General features: G+C 38.8%; 2 protein-coding genes across 4 annotated transcripts; one reads left to right on the top strand and one right to left on the bottom strand.

Moving 5' to 3' along the window:
- Window positions 1-536: 536 nt before the first annotated feature.
- LOC5576200 lies at window positions 537-12985 on the bottom strand. 3 transcript variants are annotated; one of them, XM_021838013.1, is made up of 5 exons: window positions 12829-12985; window positions 12612-12704; window positions 2413-2495; window positions 728-2347; window positions 537-668 (listed from the first exon to the last, which is right to left on the bottom strand). In XM_021838013.1, the coding sequence occupies exons 3-5, from the start codon at window positions 2431-2433 to the stop codon at window positions 558-560; spliced, it is 1752 nt and encodes a 583-aa protein (XP_021693705.1). In that variant the 5' UTR covers window positions 2434-2495; window positions 12612-12704; window positions 12829-12985; the 3' UTR covers window positions 537-557. The 3 variants fall into 3 exon arrangements, with proteins under 3 accessions (XP_021693705.1, XP_021693706.1, XP_001662537.2); XM_021838014.1 differs by having other exon boundaries at window positions 12612-12754; XM_001662487.2 differs by lacking the exon at window positions 12612-12704.
- A 146-nt stretch (window positions 12986-13131) lies between these two features.
- On the top strand, window positions 13132-16588 carry LOC5576201 (glucosidase 2 subunit beta). The gene is made up of 3 exons (XM_001662486.2): window positions 13132-13917; window positions 14871-15670; window positions 15733-16588. Exons 1-3 carry the CDS (start codon window positions 13300-13302, stop codon window positions 15971-15973), a joined length of 1659 nt encoding a protein of 552 aa, XP_001662536.1. The 5' UTR covers window positions 13132-13299; the 3' UTR covers window positions 15974-16588.
- The last annotated feature ends 510 nt before the right edge of the window (window positions 16589-17098 follow it).

Genomic DNA, 17098 nt, shown 5'->3' on the forward strand with positions numbered 1-17098 from the left:
TGTTAAAAAAAATCTTTTCCCCCTCCGGTTGAAGATAACCCTACTCCAGAGCATGGTTAAACTTGACAGTTCAAAAGTAATTTTCTGTTCCCGATAATTTGAGAATAACTGTCTGTCAACTGTGTACTGAAATATTTTTCGTCTGTTCAAATGAGTCGACCGCGAAGTTGAATTAAATCATTTGAAGTAAAAATGTCAACAAAAAGCAAATACTGCTAATCTCAATATTTTTTTTTCAGAATTTCAGAAATATTATAGTAGAGTATACTTGGCAAAAAAATCAATCAAAATTTATTTTATTTTATTTTTATTACTTATCTCGATTATTTGGCAGGCTCGAGCGCGGTAGGGTACAACAGAACAGAAATCTTTTATTTTTTTTACATTGTTTACATTTTATAATTTGTATTTATTTTAAAAACTATGTTAGTTTGGGGATGTTTCGAGGTTAGGGAAAATATTTATAATTTTGTTTTATTTTATCAAAATTAATTCAATGGCGTTCTTTTCATTATAAAACAAATAAATTCAAAATGTTTGTATTCACAGTAGCAAAGTTAAATTTTCTTTTTATTCACTAGACAATCTTTGTTGACTCGATTCATCTTGTCATCAAAATACTCGGGCTTTTTCATTTTAACTCCTCTACATTTGGTAAAACAAAGATCCTGTGGAAAAATTACACATAAGAAACAAGCAAGATTACTCTACGCAAAGCACACCATACCTCCAAATATCGGCAGTTCTCTACCAAACTGTAAACCGCTTCGTTTGTTACCGAACAGTTTTTGAACAAGTTCAAAACTTCCAATTCGCCAAGCATGGTTGCAACGATCAACGCTGATTGGTCATCGAAGTTCCTGCAATGCGAAGCGTTCAGCCATGTGATGTTCGGACATTGACGGCACAATGCCTCCCAACCTACGTTCGTTATTCTTGTGCACATGGCAACACTGATACTCTTTAACGCCGGATTGTCGAATGCAGCCAATGACAAATCCGTTACGCCATCACATTTTTCCAACACTAGGTCTTTCAATTTCCTCAAGTTACCTATTTTGGTACAGCCTAGGAAAGCCTGTTCGGTAACTTGCTTACATTTGCTGAGATCAAGGCTTTCGAGCTCCGGTAGCGAGCGGAAGATGAGTTGAACCGTTTCATCGGTTACGCCTTTTCCACATTCGCTTAGATTGAGAGCCTTAAGATTAGGAAAACTAACCGGTATTTGTTGCACTGCTGGAAACTGCAGTTCTTTGTAATATATGCCTAAAGATTTCAGATTGGGCATATAAATGTGATCGAAACAGTGCTCTGTCAGTCCTACGGTATTCCTATTTTTCGTCAGCACTAAATTTTTCAATTTTTTTAGTTTTTGTAGATTCTCCAGTCCACTGTCTGAATTTCGGGACATGTCGTAGTAGAATTGTTCCAACTTCTGTAACCGATCACAGATGGTTTGCAGATACTGATCATTATTGGCGTCTATACTGGATTCAATTGATATTTCCATTTTCTTGATTTTCTTTTGCTTCTCTAGAAAATTAAAGAATACTTGGTCGTCTTTCCTTAGCTTTAGTTCGCCAAACACGACCTTCTCCAGTTGAAGTTCCTCGTCGTCAAAAACAAGCTTTTTCAGAGCAGGATCATTGAAGCTGTCTACCTTGAAAGACTTCATAGTTTTCTTGTGCAACTTCACCAGTCGGGTAACAGCCTTGACCTGCTCCCATAAGTCACTATCCGGATCACCGAACATTTCATTCACGAACAACTGAACCTTAAGTTTGACCAAGCTGCATTGAACTTTAGCCAGAGAACTGTAGACATGTCCAGACTCGAATCGTTGAATCTCATCTTCCGGATACTTGAAATTGAATTTCTTCATTTTGGACAACGGAAATGCCACGCACGCATCATCACCGGCAAATATACATTCTTCAAATTCCAGTCCTTTGAGTTCTGGAATTAATTCCAGAAATTCGATCAGTCTACCTCTTTCAAGGTGACATTTACAGAATGACAGCATCTGCACGGAGTCAGCAAATTTAAGCAGAAATTGACGTATTTTTTCTACAAAGCGACTATCTTCGTAGATCACGTCCTTCCGACAGATGCTTCTCTTTGACTTGGCAACGTCGTAGAATGGAATCGAAGTGAAACATATGTTCTGGTACAGACACTCACTGCGGAGAAAAAGGTCGATCGTGTCCAGTGTAAGTTCTTTTTTGAAATGTACCACCATCTTGGACATGAATGACGACCGTTGGTAGACATCGTACCACAAATGACAAACAGATGACACTTGCTTCAGGTCACTGTAGCGTAGATGTTTGAATATTTTTTCCAATATCTGAAAGAATGCGGTATACTACTATAAAAAAAATGAATAGCGTAAAACAAGTATATAAAAAATACCTCAACTGGTAGCGTTTCCATGGTATTTCATCTATTTTTTTTTTGTTAGCTGAGGTCTCGGCATAGGCATATATTATGGTAACCTAAAAACAATGAAAGCCTTTCATCACAAGTTCCACATCAAACTACAGGGGATAGGCAAAATGATTGAGATAGGCAAAATTTTGCCCAAATTCAAATGCTTATAACTTTATGAAAAATGAATAAAATTGGATGCATCTGGAAGCAGTCGACGGCAAATTTGGTCCAGTTTTAGGAACTTCCTTGGCTATGCATATTGGCCACTGGACACCGGAGATGTTCCGGATTTTCTGAGGTCATGTCCAAATGTCATTTTTTCTGTCGCTTGTATTTTTGTGCGGTGTAAAGTTAGATAGATGTTTGCAATTTTCCTAGAAACTAGAACTAATAGGAAGTTGAATGCCACCGGACGCATTAAGATTGGTTGGAAATCTTCAGAAATATGACCATTTCCGTAAAACTGGTTCCGGAAAGCATGATCAGTCATGTTTGTATTTCCAATCATGTAAATATTATCCGGAGCTATATCCAAGTGGACATCAACCTTAAAAATGATGTTTCCTGCAGCGTATTCAGAACCATTAGATGCACAGACCACTCTATAGAACGTTCCAGGTGCCCTGGGGGAAGTGGTCAATTAGGATCATATCTGGAACCATATCAATATGGGCATCAAACTTCATGATTTTCAAAGTTTATGCTTTCCGAAGCATTTCCAGCACCACCGGCTGCCATGACCACTTTATAGTAGATTCCAGGTGCCCCGGGGATGTGGCCAATTCAAAACATGTCCGAAAACACATCAATATGGGTAAAAACATCAAGATTTTTGAAGGTGATGCTAATAGAAGTATTTACAGCGCAACTTATTTATATGACCACTGTATAGTAGGTTCCATGGGCCCTGGGGGATGAGGTCATGTTTCGAGTTGGCCACATCTCTAGGAGCCCCTGGAATATACTATAGAGTGATTATTATATCTTGTGGTTCTGAAAATGCTCGCCATTTTCCAAGTCACATGGATCTTACTGTTTATGGTAGAATGTGATTCTAAACAGATGAACGGACATATTCCGAATTGGCCACATCCCCCGGGGCACCTGGAACCTACTATAAAGTGGTTATGGCAGCCGGTGATGCTGGAAATGCTTCGGAAAGCATAACCTTTGAAAATAATGAAGTTTGATGCCCATATTGATATGGTTCCGGATATGTTCCTAATTGGCCACTTCCCCCAGGGCACCTGGAACGTTCTATAGAGTGGTCTGTGCATCTAATGGTTCTGAATACGCTGCAGGAAACATCATTTTTAAGGTTAGTGTCCGCTTGGATATAGCTCCGGATAATATTTACATGATTGGAAATACAAACATGACTGACCATGCTTTCCGGAACCAGTTTTACGGAAATGGTCATATTTCTGAAGATTTCCAACCAATCTTAATGCGTCCGGTGGCATTCAACTTCCTATTAGTTCTAGTTTCTAGGAAAATTGCAAACATCTATCTAACTTTACACCGCACAAAAATACAAGCGACAGAAAAAATGACATTTGGACATAACCTCAGATAATCCGGAACATCTCCGGTGTCCAGTGGCCAATATGCATAGCCAAGGAAGTTCCTAAAACTGGACCAAATTTGCCGTCGACTGCTTCCAGATGCATCCAATTTCATTCATTTTTCATAAAGTTATAAGCATTTGAATTTGGGCAAAATTTTGCCTATCTCAATCATTTTGCCTATCCCCTGTATATTGCACAAGCAGATAAAGTATCTTCAGCAGTCGTATGTTATAAAGTTATAAAAATAATATAAAATTTGTCAGATGACTTGAGATCAAGCTTGAGATGAACGACGCATTTAGATTGAGCAATTGAATTGAATCCCTTCTAATATGATCCTAAAGTCCTTAAATGTTGTGCCAAATGCTTGAGCTTATGTCCAATAGAGATATCCACCTCTACTCTTGTTTACGATCGAATGCTCTTTCGATCGAAACCCGTTCTGCTTTCCCGTTTCCGCCAGCAAAATCAAGTGGGTCAAGGATTCGAACGAATAGGATTTGATCAAAAGTTGGATCCACCGTAAACAAAAATGAAGATTGTCATCGTACCTGCCACACGATATACGAATGCGGTAATGGCAACTTTGGCAAAGAAAGCTTTCAGTTAATAATTGTGAAAGTGCTCATAAGAACACTAAGCTGAGAAGCAGGCTCTGTACCAGTAAGGACGTAATGCCAAGAAGAAAATAAGTGAAAATTGAGGTGGTTCAGAGTGGTACGCGTAGTATGTCGTCTGCAAAAAAAAAAAACTAAGGATAGATAAACTAAGTTGAACAAACTTAGTTTTTCGATCGTATATTTATATACTGGCTTACGGCTGTTAAGTTTTAGAGTACTGTACACGCAGCGAACTGGATTATCGAATTTCATACATTTTGCCTTATGAAAGGTGGAACGATTATTGCAAAACAAACGCTTTATGTATCGTTTTAACATCTTACCACATCAAGGCGTCGATAGGCGCGAGGTGTACGCCAAGCATGGCAAGAAAATTTTCTTGCTGGTGGATTATGGAAGAAAATTTCTTCTCTTCGAAGAAAATGTGCGCCGGAATTCACCTACTGATCACATAATTTTGCAAACAAAGGCTTTACTGGCCTAATTATCGATATCAGTCTATTGGCCACAAATCAAAAGGGATTAACAGCTTTCGGTGTAATAAGAGCCTTATATCCTTGTTTTACATGATTTTCATTATAAATAGCTCAGCTGGCAACACTGTCTGGTTGACACATGGGTGATATGAATAAAAAACTTTGAACTTTACTACATGTAGCATCTACTCAAAAACAAAATCCACAAAGTTTACTACACTTTTGGTATGAATAAAAAACTTTTCGAACATGTAGTACTTACTACTTTCGAACATGAGCAGTGACTGAAGCTGCACGTTAAGAAATTTCCATTTAGAGTGCAGAGTGATTCTGCACGTAAAGAACAATCTATTCAGAGTGACGCCTAAAATTAATACAATCATGCATATGAAGAAAATGCATGGAATCTAATCGATTACGCGACAATTTGCACAAATCATGAAGGTGCTGTTATTTGACAAAATTTGTAGTGTAATTTTGCGATTAGTCTGGTATTCTCTTTATGTCTATGATTTTATGATGATGGTACATCAAAGAATTTTCTGGGTGGTTTTCGGCCTTCGCCAACGCAAGTGATTGATGATTTTTTAAATACTAGCTTAACATCTATGAAGAGATCTTGAGATTACAGCTATCAAATTTGGAACCACATATTTTCTAGCACCAGTACTGAGATTCTGGTGAAATTGCGGTAGAATTTTGATACGGGGAGCATGTTTTCTTAACAGCATGTTGAATTCCGGAAGTTCTAAGTGTTTCTGCGATATTCTCGTATAGTATCCTTGGTTGGAATGTCTAGAACTTAGAATGTCGAGATATTTATGGGAATTGTAGTGATTCCATTGGTAGTCGTTAGAATTCAATGAGGATCTCCCCTAAAACACCAGGGTTCCCTTTGAAATTATCAAAATTCTTGTCGATTTCACAAAAAATCCCATTGAAATCTATAAAATATTTACCGACATTCGAATCGTTTATATTAAAGCTTTGCTTTGAAATTCCAACGGAACTGGAGATCAACGGAATTATAAAGGTTTTTACAATAATTACGAAGATTGATTTTCAGAATTACAAATATTCACACAATAATTCGCAGGAATCCACATAGATCTCATAGATTCTTACAGAAATACCGTCTCAAAGATACCCACAGAATTCCAAGAGATTAATATTCGGAATCCCATTCCCACCCCAATTCTAGAGTTTTTACCAGATTCCTAATATTTCCGCAATATTCCTAGAATGGTATTTAAACTTCCAGAATTATCATAAAAAATCCGACACCCCTATCGGAATCCCAAAGTTCCTACAGGAATTCCGGAATTCAAAAAGAAATCTGAGATGTCAGAGTTTACAAGTAAAATTCCGAATTACATTATAAATATCTGAATTCCTACCGACATCCTAAAATTCCTAGAAAATAACATAATTATCGTAATGCCAGAATTCACACGGATATTACAAATTGCTACTGCCGGTAATCTTACCGGAATCTCAGCATTGGCGGGGCGAATGTTTTCGTAACCTCAGAATTCCTAAGCAAAACTCAAAATACCTTCCGAAATATCAAAACTCATATCGTTTTCCCATGATTTTTACTCAAAAGTAAATTATTCCATTCAATTCCGCAATCTCAAAGCATGTGTAGCAACCTCTGAAGCTAACTACCAGTAGCTTTGTAGTAAATGCTACCTTTATTCATAGCAATGCGTTGTTTGTTGTATGTTCGAAAGGTGTAGAAAGGAAAATGACACAAACATGTTCCACTCGTGTTCCACATATAGCGTTTACTACCGAGAATGTAGTAAACTCAACTTTGCTACATTTTATTCATACGGCCCAATAGCTTGTTTTACTGTCCGCTTACATTTTTTTGAAATTAACCTTGTTTCGTATTAATTGAATATAAAACTTAGTTTTTTTTTTTTTTTTTAGTGATAACATTTGTAATATAGGAAAGTGGAGTTCATAGTGAAAGTCAATAGAATAATCAAAAATAATTAAGGAAAAAATCCTATGTTTGATAGTGCGATTGTCTCCAAAAGAGTCCATTGTTTGTGGTATTGATAAGCCGTATAACGGCCTGTGGTTGTTGTTGCTGCTGTTGTTGCTGTATTGGAGTGAAGGAACTCATAAGGTGAAATTATTTTGAAAGCTTTAGAGGCGATTCTACCCCATTACCCCGAATACCATTTCCCCGCATGCCATCACCCCGAATTCCATTACCCCGAATGTACCATTACCCCGAATTCCATCACCCCGAATGCTATTTCCCCGAATTTGCAATTATCTTGACATGATGATATTGATGACATTTCCCCACGATATTGGAATTCGGGGTAATGTCATTCGGGGTGATGGATCGTTCGGGGTTTTGGAATTCGGGGTAATGGCGTTCGGGTTAATGGCATTCGGGGTAATGGGATTCGGGGTAATGGGGTAGAATCTTAGAGGCATCTGTAAGTACACCTATAGATACACTTTGTGGTACCGTTAGTCTACTTCAAGAGTTATTGCGTGCTATCCCCTGTCGCCAAAACGGTTACTTGACAAACGGGGAGCGATTGTTGGAAACTATTCTGGTACACACTGTGGTCTCGCTCCCGTGACAAGAGCATAATATTTGGGATAACCATCGCCGCCTGAACGGCTACTTGACGAACAAATTGCTTTAGTTGTGGTTGAGTGGGTTTGGTCTGGTAGGTTGGAAAGCATACCTTGGCATTTATTGAGTAGCCGTGGGAACCCAATCTTTACTACAGAGTTACTCCAAGACATCAAGGATCTTGTACCTACACAAACTCATAGCGACTATTGTTGGAAACTACGTGTTCAATAACTTGTTGTTGTTATTCTAGTACTTCTTTACTACTCTCCCATCTAGTTCGTTTTTATTGGTAGTGGCTCAATTAAACTTGTATTAGCTGTGTTGTTGGTTGTTTACATTTTTGGTTCTGTTGCTTCAGTTTGAATTAGTATTTTGTTTCATAATGGGAAAAGATGACGAATTTGTCTGTTTAGAATGCAAAAAACCAGAGTCCGATGCGTCTAAAGTTATAACGTGCATGTACTGCTTCTCTAGCGTACACTTCAAATGTTAAAAGTATTCTAGGCAATGCTATACGTCGTGTTAGGGAAAACGATTACTTTTGCTCATCTGCCTGTTGTGCGACCTATCAACGTATTGTTAACATGCAAAATAATAAAAATGCACTGATGTCCTCCCTAGCCGCAGAGATGAAAGCATCTGTGTCATCATCTGTCGCTAAAGTATTGTGCTCTGCAAGATAAATCCACGTAATGCGATTATCTGAAAATGTCGATATACCGTCGCAGTGATAATGAAAATCACCAAATGTTTCAGATTGGGCAAATTTGAAACATTTGTGTCCTTGAAGGACGAAAAAATCCAAGCCTACTTGAATTTTGACGTTGCGTTTGAATTGTGCGTATATCTTCTGCGCGTTACCGCCGCCGCTGGATGTGGAGTTAATATAAGCGCCGCAATAATGCAGTCTGTAACAGCGGAAGTTGGGCAGATCGTCATCACAATTGAAAAATCGCAGGCTTTTCTATCCGATAAATTTGATGAAATAGTTTCTGATTTCCAGAAACTAAAAGTTGAGAATCAAGAATTGAAAGCCGAATTAAATCATGTGAAAACGTCGCTGAATCAGATGAACAGTACGGTCATCACCTTGGAATCAAATGTGGATAAATCAGAAAATGCTGCATTAGATAATCATGCAATGTTGTTGAGAATTCCTTCAACTCACGGTGAAAACGTTCATCATTTAGTTGAAAAACTGATTTTTTCTGTAGGGTTTACAGGAACCTCGAAAATTGTGAAATCTGCTGAGCGAGTTGTTACCAACGGTAAAACTAACAATGCCTTCGTTCCGATTCGAATTATCTTCTGCAGCAAAGAATTGAAAGAGGCTGTTCTTGCAAAGAAAAAGCAATTGGGAATATTGCTGTCAACCGCGATTGATCCCAAATTTGTTATTAATGGAAAGGCAATGATTGTGACCTTGCGTGATGAGTTAATTCCCCTGTCTTTAAAACTGCTTCAAGAACTTAGAAAGTCCCAAAAGCTTTTGAATATTAAGTACATTTGGGCTGGAAGAGGTGGGGTTATATTGGCAAAAAAAGATGACAATAGTAAACCCGAATTTGTTAAAAACAGAGAAGACCTTAATCATGTTTTGAAAGTTTTTATGAATTCAGCTGCTACCACGTCTGTTACTACTCAAATCGCTGAACGAAAGTGACTTGTACGTGTATCCGAATTTATATATTGTCCTTGTTAATTTATCATACTAATGGATCCCTCATCGTCTATTATACTTAATCAATATTACGATAATTTACATGAGTTCAATGAGAAATGGAATGTCAGAGGAATTAATGATTGTGAAAAATTTGATGAAATTGTTTATTTTGTGAATGAATGTAAAATGCATGTTGATATTATTGTTGTTGGTGAAACATGGTTAAAAAAGGAGAATAGCAGTATTTATAATATCCCAGGTTACCGCTCATTTTTATCTTGTCGTGAAAGTTCTTCAGGAGGCTTAGCTGTTTTTGTAAAAATATCATTGGGAAGTAAATTGATATGTAACCAAACAATTAATGGGTTGCACTATATCCACATAGAATTCAAACTTCGAGGTCATTTTTACAACGTTGTTGGTGTTTATCGTCCACCTTCGTTCGATTACAACGAGTTTCAAGATATCTTGGAAGGTTGGCTATCAAATAGTAACCCATCTAAACCGTATTTCATTATTGGTGACGTTAATGTTCCAATTAATTTGCAAAATGACAATGTTGTGTTAAGATACAAAAATCTGCTAGAATCTTATAACTTCGTATGTACAAACACTTTCCCTACGCGTCCTAGTAGTAATAACACTTTAGACCATTTCGTCTGCTCTATTAATTTAGCTGCCAAACTGCAAAACTATTTTCAGCGACATTAGTGATCACATTCCTATTATTTCGTCACTTTTCCTTAGTGGTGATAAAAGGCATCAGGAATTGAAAATGACCAACATTGATAGAATAAAACTGCAAAATCAATTTTCCCAATTTTTGAATACTTTTCATGTGGGAGACGATGTTGAAGTAACCCTGAATATTCTTATTGAAACCTACAATAAGCTGTTGCAAGATTGTACCAGATCATTCACTAAAACTGTTAGATTGAAGGGAGAACACTGTCCTTGGATGACATATAAACTTTGGCGATTAATACAAATTAAAAATAACTATCTAGATAGGCTGAAAAGCAATCCCAATGATGCGCGAATTAGTGAAATGTTGGAGCACGTCTCAAAAAAAGTTAAAAATGCTAAAAAGCGGTGTGAAAAAGAACATTATAAAAATATTCTGAGAAGCTCGAGTCATTCCAATGTGTGGAAGAAGCTAAATTAAATTTTTGGTCGCACTAAAACAGGCGAACAAATTAAATTACGAAACAATGGAAACATTCTTGAATCAGACCTAGATGTTGCCGAATCTTTCAATTGCTTTTTCTCGAATATTGGTAACAATTCAGCTGAAAAAATTCCAAAAACCAATTTCGACTTCTTAAAACATGTGAAGTGTGTAAGGAATTCTATTTTTCTGAGGCCTGCTAGTAAAAATGAAGTTTGTATCCTCATAAGCCAGCTTGACACAAAGAAGAGCAGAGGGCATGACAATATCCCAATCGATCTAATAAAAGCAAATGTGGGTCCGTTTTCGGAAATTCTTGCAAAGCTTTTTAACAGAATAATATTAACAGGATCTTATCCAAGTATTTTGAAAATTGCTAAAGTCACACCTGTTTTCAAATCCGGTGATGCCTGTGATCCTACCAATTACCGACCAATTTCAACTCTTTCAACTCTGAATAAAATCTTGGAGAAGCTTTTAACCAATCGTCTTGTAATTTTTTTGTGTGCGAATAATGCCTTATATAAGTTTCACTATAGTTTTAGGGAAGGTTGTGGGACGACAACTGCTATTAAAGAGCTTATAGATGAGTTAATTTGTGAGATTGACAAGAAAAATATTTTCGGTGGATTGTTTATTGACCTGAAGAAAGCTTTTGATACGATAATCCACGAAATACTTTTGAAAAAACTTGATAAGTATGGAGTTAGAGAAAATGCTAATGATTTGATTAGAAGCTATCTATCAGATCGAAAACAATTTGTAACGTTAAATGGGATTCGCAGCAGCCTGCGTAATGTTAATATTGGGGTACCTCAAGGCAGCAACATAGGCCCTTTATTATTCCTAGTCTTCATTAACGACTTAGGCAGTTTGAAGCTTCGTGGAGTACCAAGGCTTTTTGCAGATGACACGGCCATATTTTATCCGCACGTTGGTGTTCAATCTGTAGTACAGGATACTGAGTCAGACCTTGTGAATCTCATTGATTTTTTTAATGGTAATCTCCTTTCCTTAAATCTGTCCAAAACAAAATATATGGTTTTTCATTCGGCGCGGAAAAAAATCGCGGCTCATCCTGATCCATGTGTCGGAAATCTAAGCATTGAAAAAGTTTCAACGCTACAATACTTGGGTCTGCACTTGAACTCTTGTTTATCATGTGACAGTCATATACAACACGTGTCCAATAAAGTATCTTCCTTATGTGGTCTTATAAAAAGGGTGCGCTCTTTTGTACCAATTGAAGCACGACTGCGTTTTTATTATGCTTGAATTCACTCCATACTACAATATTTGATCATTGTGTGGGGTCACGCTGCCAAATCAAAATTAAGAAAACATATGTCATTACAGAACATATGTTTAAAAGTAATATTTGATTTGCCACATTTATTCCCAACGGTTTTACTTTATAATTCGTCCGACGACAAAGTCATCCCTATTCTAGGCTTACTTGATTCTCAAACAATTATGTTTGTACATAATACATTAAATACAAAATTTCATCATAATCTTGTTTTCCCTACTAGAGTCAATTCTAGGCAGGCCAATGAACTTCTGAGAAGCAATGCATGCACCAACTTAGGCTCTATGCGGATTACCAACTTTGGTGCATTTAAGTTCAATACACTTCCCAATGATTGAAATAGCATATCTAGTACTATGATTTTCAAAAGCAAACTGAAACAACATATCTTAAGAAATGTGAATGAATATATTCTCTAAACGTGTTAACCTTTGGAACAAGTAGGTTTTTCTGGCTGTTGCTAGTTTTTCCCTACTTTTTAGTTTTTAGCTTAAAGTATTTTTGTTTCTTGTTATATTATTACTTTGTAGCCACAATTGTTATCACTTAGTAATTTAATGTAGCTTTTGATTCGTAAGTCCCTTCAAAGGAACTAATGTTCCACTGGGATGTCACTTTAGTTTTTGTCGTTATTATTTTCTCTCCGCGTTCTTACATTTAATTATTTAGTAGTGTCCACGACCAGGGAGTTCTCTGCGAACTGTTTGGTGTGGGGGTCAGAAAAAAGGTAAAAAAAAAATAGCATAGGATGATAAAAGGACATACTTACCACAAAAAATAAATTTGATTTATTGTTTGGCAAAATAAGATTACGTTTTACTCATTGTTTACTTTTCGGACTAAGGCCTTCTTAATTGTTGGTCTAGAAACATCAACATGTAAACAAAAATAGAAGATGACGCATATTTTATTCTGAATGGGGCCAAGATGTTTTTCCATAAATTCTTGTTGAATATTTAATATTATTATTACTTGTTATTGCTTACCGTGATGAACACTGTTGAAAACGTTATTTTATAAGTAAATGATGCTTATCCATGAACAATTTCACACAAAACATGATCAACAAATAAGATGACCTTCAAAAAGCTTGCTGCTTTGTTTACAGAATCGCAATTTTTTACCTGATGCCCAGCGGTTTTGCCTGGCATCGTTTTGAATTCCACCAACTAAACCCCCTTTCACACTGCTCACTGCTGTCGTGGAGTTTGACAACTGGACTGTTTTCTGCCGGCCGCCTGCCTTTTCGTCTCGCCCCTTCCCCGTCTTCCCAACCCAACCTTTATTTCCCTTTGCAAACCCATAATCAGAAGAACACGAATCACTTTTGTGTCCAGATCCATTCATTTTCCAGCCCATCGTCGAAATTTATCGCGCATCCATTACTATTCGCGGTGTTTTCAGGTGTTATTTCCGAAGGAAATTGTGTGAAAGAAAGTGCTCAAGTCCGGGTAGGAATGTGGTCCAGGCGAGGCAGAGAAAGTGGCTGGCTGCTGCTGGTTTTGTCGGTGTGCAGTCTGGGGATCGTGGTGTTGACGGAGTTGCCTCGTCCTCGGGGGGTGTCCATATCACGAGCGGGCCTCTATCCGGCCGACAATGGCGGTAAGTTTGTGTGCCTGGATGGCCGAAAGACGATCCAGTGGGAACAGGTAAATGACGATTATTGTGACTGTGAGGACGGTAGCGATGAACCGGGGACTGCGGCCTGTCCCAATGGGATGTTCCACTGTACCAATGCCGGGTATAAACCGATGAACCTGCCCAGCAATCGGGTCAATGACGGAATCTGCGACTGTTGCGATGCTTCGGATGAGTACGCTTCGAGGGCCAGTTGTGTGAACACTTGCAGCGAGTTGGGCAAGGAGGACCGGCTGCGGGAGAAACAGCGCTCCGAAATGGCCAAGATGGGCAACCAGCTGAGGACGGAAATGAGCCAGAGGGGCAAGGCGCTGAAGGACGAACAGCGGGTCCGGTTTGTGGAGCTGGAGAAGTCCAAGGCGGAAGCGGAGGCACTGCGGAAGGAGAAGGCCAGCATTAAGGATGATGCCGAAGCGCTGGAGAGCGCTGCGTTGAAGGTATGTGAGAGGGGAATATAGGAAAGATCAGTGCTGGTAGTTATTGAGTGTCGAGGAACCTTAGAGACTTCATGCCTAAAAAAGGCACCAAGAAAACGAAACGCCTAACATGAACCATACTTTTTCCTTGACCTGCCGAATGTATTCCAACAGGGTATCGTTGACTAATCACATTCCAATGCCAACCATTTATCTAGTTATATTTCTAAGACTTGTTTGGGAATTTCTCGTGACATTGCGACAAATATTGCTGTTCATACCACTTTATGTGCTCTTCCTGATTTTCTCCAGGAAAATCATTAAACAATAATTCAAGTATTCGCCGAAGTTTCCTTTGGACGTTGCTCTGAAGATGTAATCATGAGTTTATTCAGTTATTTTAACGGACTTTATACGGAATTTCTCCTAGAATACATCCAACAATTAAACCTGGATTTTTTTAAACTACGGAAATAACCTCAGACATTTCATTAGAAATTCCTTCAATGAATTTTTCGAAAAGAAAAAAAAAACAAGGGGGTTTTCTCCATCAAAAATTCATCCAGTTATCCTTCCATAAGTTTACCTACAACTTGCTTCAAGGTTCCAGTTCAAAAATGTCTCAGAGATGTCTACATGGCTTTCTTAAAGATTTCCTACAAAATTGTCTTTCAGGATTTCTTTAAGATTTCAATCAGGAATTTCTCCAAAAGAATTCATCCAGAAATCATTATTTCAATGCAAGTCTCTAAAAAGTTTCTCTTTCTAATGGAAAGTATCTTAAATTGAGTTTCAAAATCTGCCTGTAAGAATAACAACACAAAAATTGATGTAGCATTTTTTGTAGGATTTCTTGGAAAATCCTCAGGCTCTGAAAAATCAAACACTCTAAACTTTTGTGCATTGTGACCTCAATTGTGATCTAAATTGAGACCTATTGCCAGCCATGAGTCACATTTTTTTGCATCCCCCAGGTATATCGCGACCGCGAGGAAGAAGCGCGCAAATCCAAACAGGAAGCAGAAGCTATGAGCAACCGTGAGGAAGCGGAAGAAACATTCCGTAAATTCGATTCCAATCAGAACGGAGTGCTGGAAATTGTGGAACTGCAGACCCGCATCGTGTTCGACCGCAACCGGGACGGAGCGGTCACGGAGGACGAAGCACGTTATTTCCTGGACGAACACGATCAAGTTGATTTTGAAACTTTCGTCACGCTGTGCTGGCCAAAGGTCAAACCTTTCCTGATGCTGGATTCGGGATTGTTCAAACCCCCGAGCGATGTCGATGAACTAGAGAAGGAAGAACGTGACCCTGGACAGTACGAAACGGAGGAAGCTGAGCTGCAACACGAAAACGACGGTTACGATCTGGACGGCAGTGAACCTTCCCAACCTTATCACGAGGAAGAAGAGGGTGCCGAACACGATGAGGAAGAAGAGGACGATGAAGGATTGGACGAACACGAAGCCGGGGAAGGTCAGGTCGAAGCCGCCGAGGAACCAAAGCAGGAATACGATCCGGAGACGCAGGAGCTTATTCGAAAGGCCAATGAGGCCCGAAACCAACATAACGAAGCTGATCGTCATGTTCGTGAGATTGACCAGGAAATGAGAAACATCGAAGATCTGCTGAACAAAGACTTCGGAAAGGACGAGGAATTCGCTCCGCTGAACGGCGAGTGCATCAATTACGAGGACCGCGAGTACATCTATAAACTGTGTCTTTTCGACAAAGCTATCCAGCAACCGAAGAATGGTGGCGCCGAAACAAGGTACAGTAGAGATACATCCCCAGCGCCACAATCGAACTTTAATGAATCATTTCTACTTACAGACTGGGTACCTGGGAAAAGTGGGCCTCCTCGGACTACACCGTCATGCGGTACGGCAACGGGGCCACCTGCTGGAACGGACCGGCTCGGTCGGCCATTGTTCACCTGGAGTGCGGACTGGACACCAGGATTACCTCCGTCACCGAGCCGAACCGCTGCGAGTACGAGTACCGTGTTCAAACTCCGGCCGCCTGTTCCGTCGACGATCCGAACCGGGACCAGCAGCAGCACGACGAGCTGTAAAGACGGAGAAGAAGCGACGGATACATCGAATAGAACATTTTTAGAATGCCGGCACCGGTTAAATCACTCGCCGTTTTTTCACATGTCGTCAAGACAAACTGATCAACTGATAAACTAGGAAATCGGATCGAGTTAGAACATTTAAAAAGTAGGATACCACACATTAATTAGGTTTAAAGTTCGCCTCAATTGTTCATTGTCGAGAAAGGGTTCATTAGTTGGTAATAGTTGATTTGATTGATCGATTCTTAAGAATTGAGTTCAGGAGGTAAAATGTTCACTGAATGATCCCGAATATGTCTCAGGAAGCAGTAAGAAACATCTTGCTTAGGTTGAATATACTTCTTTTTATTTTTGGTTTAGAACACATTTGGACACACATTCCTTCGTTTTAACTTGCTAGACGTTGCAATCGTATACATTGCCAGCGTGTGATGAAGAAATCAATGTTAGAAGAATAAAGTAACAAAACAATCAAGTCGATGGTAACAAGGACAGGAAATTCGCGTATGGGACAAACTAGAAGAGCTCACCGATGTTGGAATGCACACCTCTCTGGCGAAGTGTTTTTATGCCTTGAATGAGTGAATAAAACATGGATAACAAAACGAAAAACAAATGATGTTCTCACTAACAAATGGCCCGCAGAAGCTCCTATTCTAATCTGGAACACATGAATTCGTTAGGAACCTCGTGTTAATATAATTTTTTTATTCAATTATGGCCAATGGGGTAGCGCCATTTGAATCGAACATTGAAAAGATATTGGACAATGATGAGAATGTGACCTCTGCTTGTCTGTGTCCATATGATCAGCGAAGCAAACAAATTTACTGGATCTGTTAAAAATCGTACCCCGCCTGTTGAACATAACACTTTTCAGCGCAATATTCTCGCAGTACCGACAGGATTCAAATGTACTGGAATGTACGTTTAGAATCTTCACATAATTTTGCACATCTTTCAACGTGGCTCTTATCAGTCTTGTGAGCATCCCGAGAAAACTGTACTTGTTTATTATCTTCCATAGTTATACGCGGACGACATTATCTGGTATTCATGGCATGTTTGAAGAATTTGTCGTACAGAAAAGATCTTGTCCGTTGTCGATTGGCCGACAAGGAA

Source organism: Aedes aegypti, chromosome 1 (assembly GCF_002204515.2).
Source record: "Aedes aegypti strain LVP_AGWG chromosome 1, AaegL5.0 Primary Assembly, whole genome shotgun sequence".
In the NCBI taxonomy this organism is placed as follows: Eukaryota; Metazoa; Arthropoda; class Insecta; order Diptera; family Culicidae; genus Aedes; species Aedes aegypti.

What these genes read in the sequence shown, in the direction of transcription:
- LOC5576200 (XM_001662487.2), bottom strand. Translation starts at nt 2,433, where the DNA reads ATGGAAACGCTACCAGTTGAG. An exon ending in TGGAAACGCTACCAGTTGAG is followed by an intron (nt 2,348 to 2,412) that starts GTATTTTTTATA and finishes GCATTCTTTCAG; the next exon opens with ATATTGGAAAAAATATTCAA. An exon ending in AGAACTGCCGATATTTGGAG is followed by an intron (nt 669 to 727) that starts GTATGGTGTGCT and finishes ATTTTTCCACAG; the next exon opens with GATCTTTGTTTTACCAAATG.
- LOC5576201 (XM_001662486.2), top strand. Translation starts at nt 13,300, where the DNA reads ATGTGGTCCAGGCGAGGCAGAGAAAGTGGCTGGCTGCTGCTGGTTTTG. An exon ending in TGGAGAGCGCTGCGTTGAAG is followed by an intron (nt 13,918 to 14,870) that starts GTATGTGAGAGG and finishes TGCATCCCCCAG; the next exon opens with GTATATCGCGACCGCGAGGA. An exon ending in AATGGTGGCGCCGAAACAAG is followed by an intron (nt 15,671 to 15,732) that starts GTACAGTAGAGA and finishes TTCTACTTACAG; the next exon opens with ACTGGGTACCTGGGAAAAGT.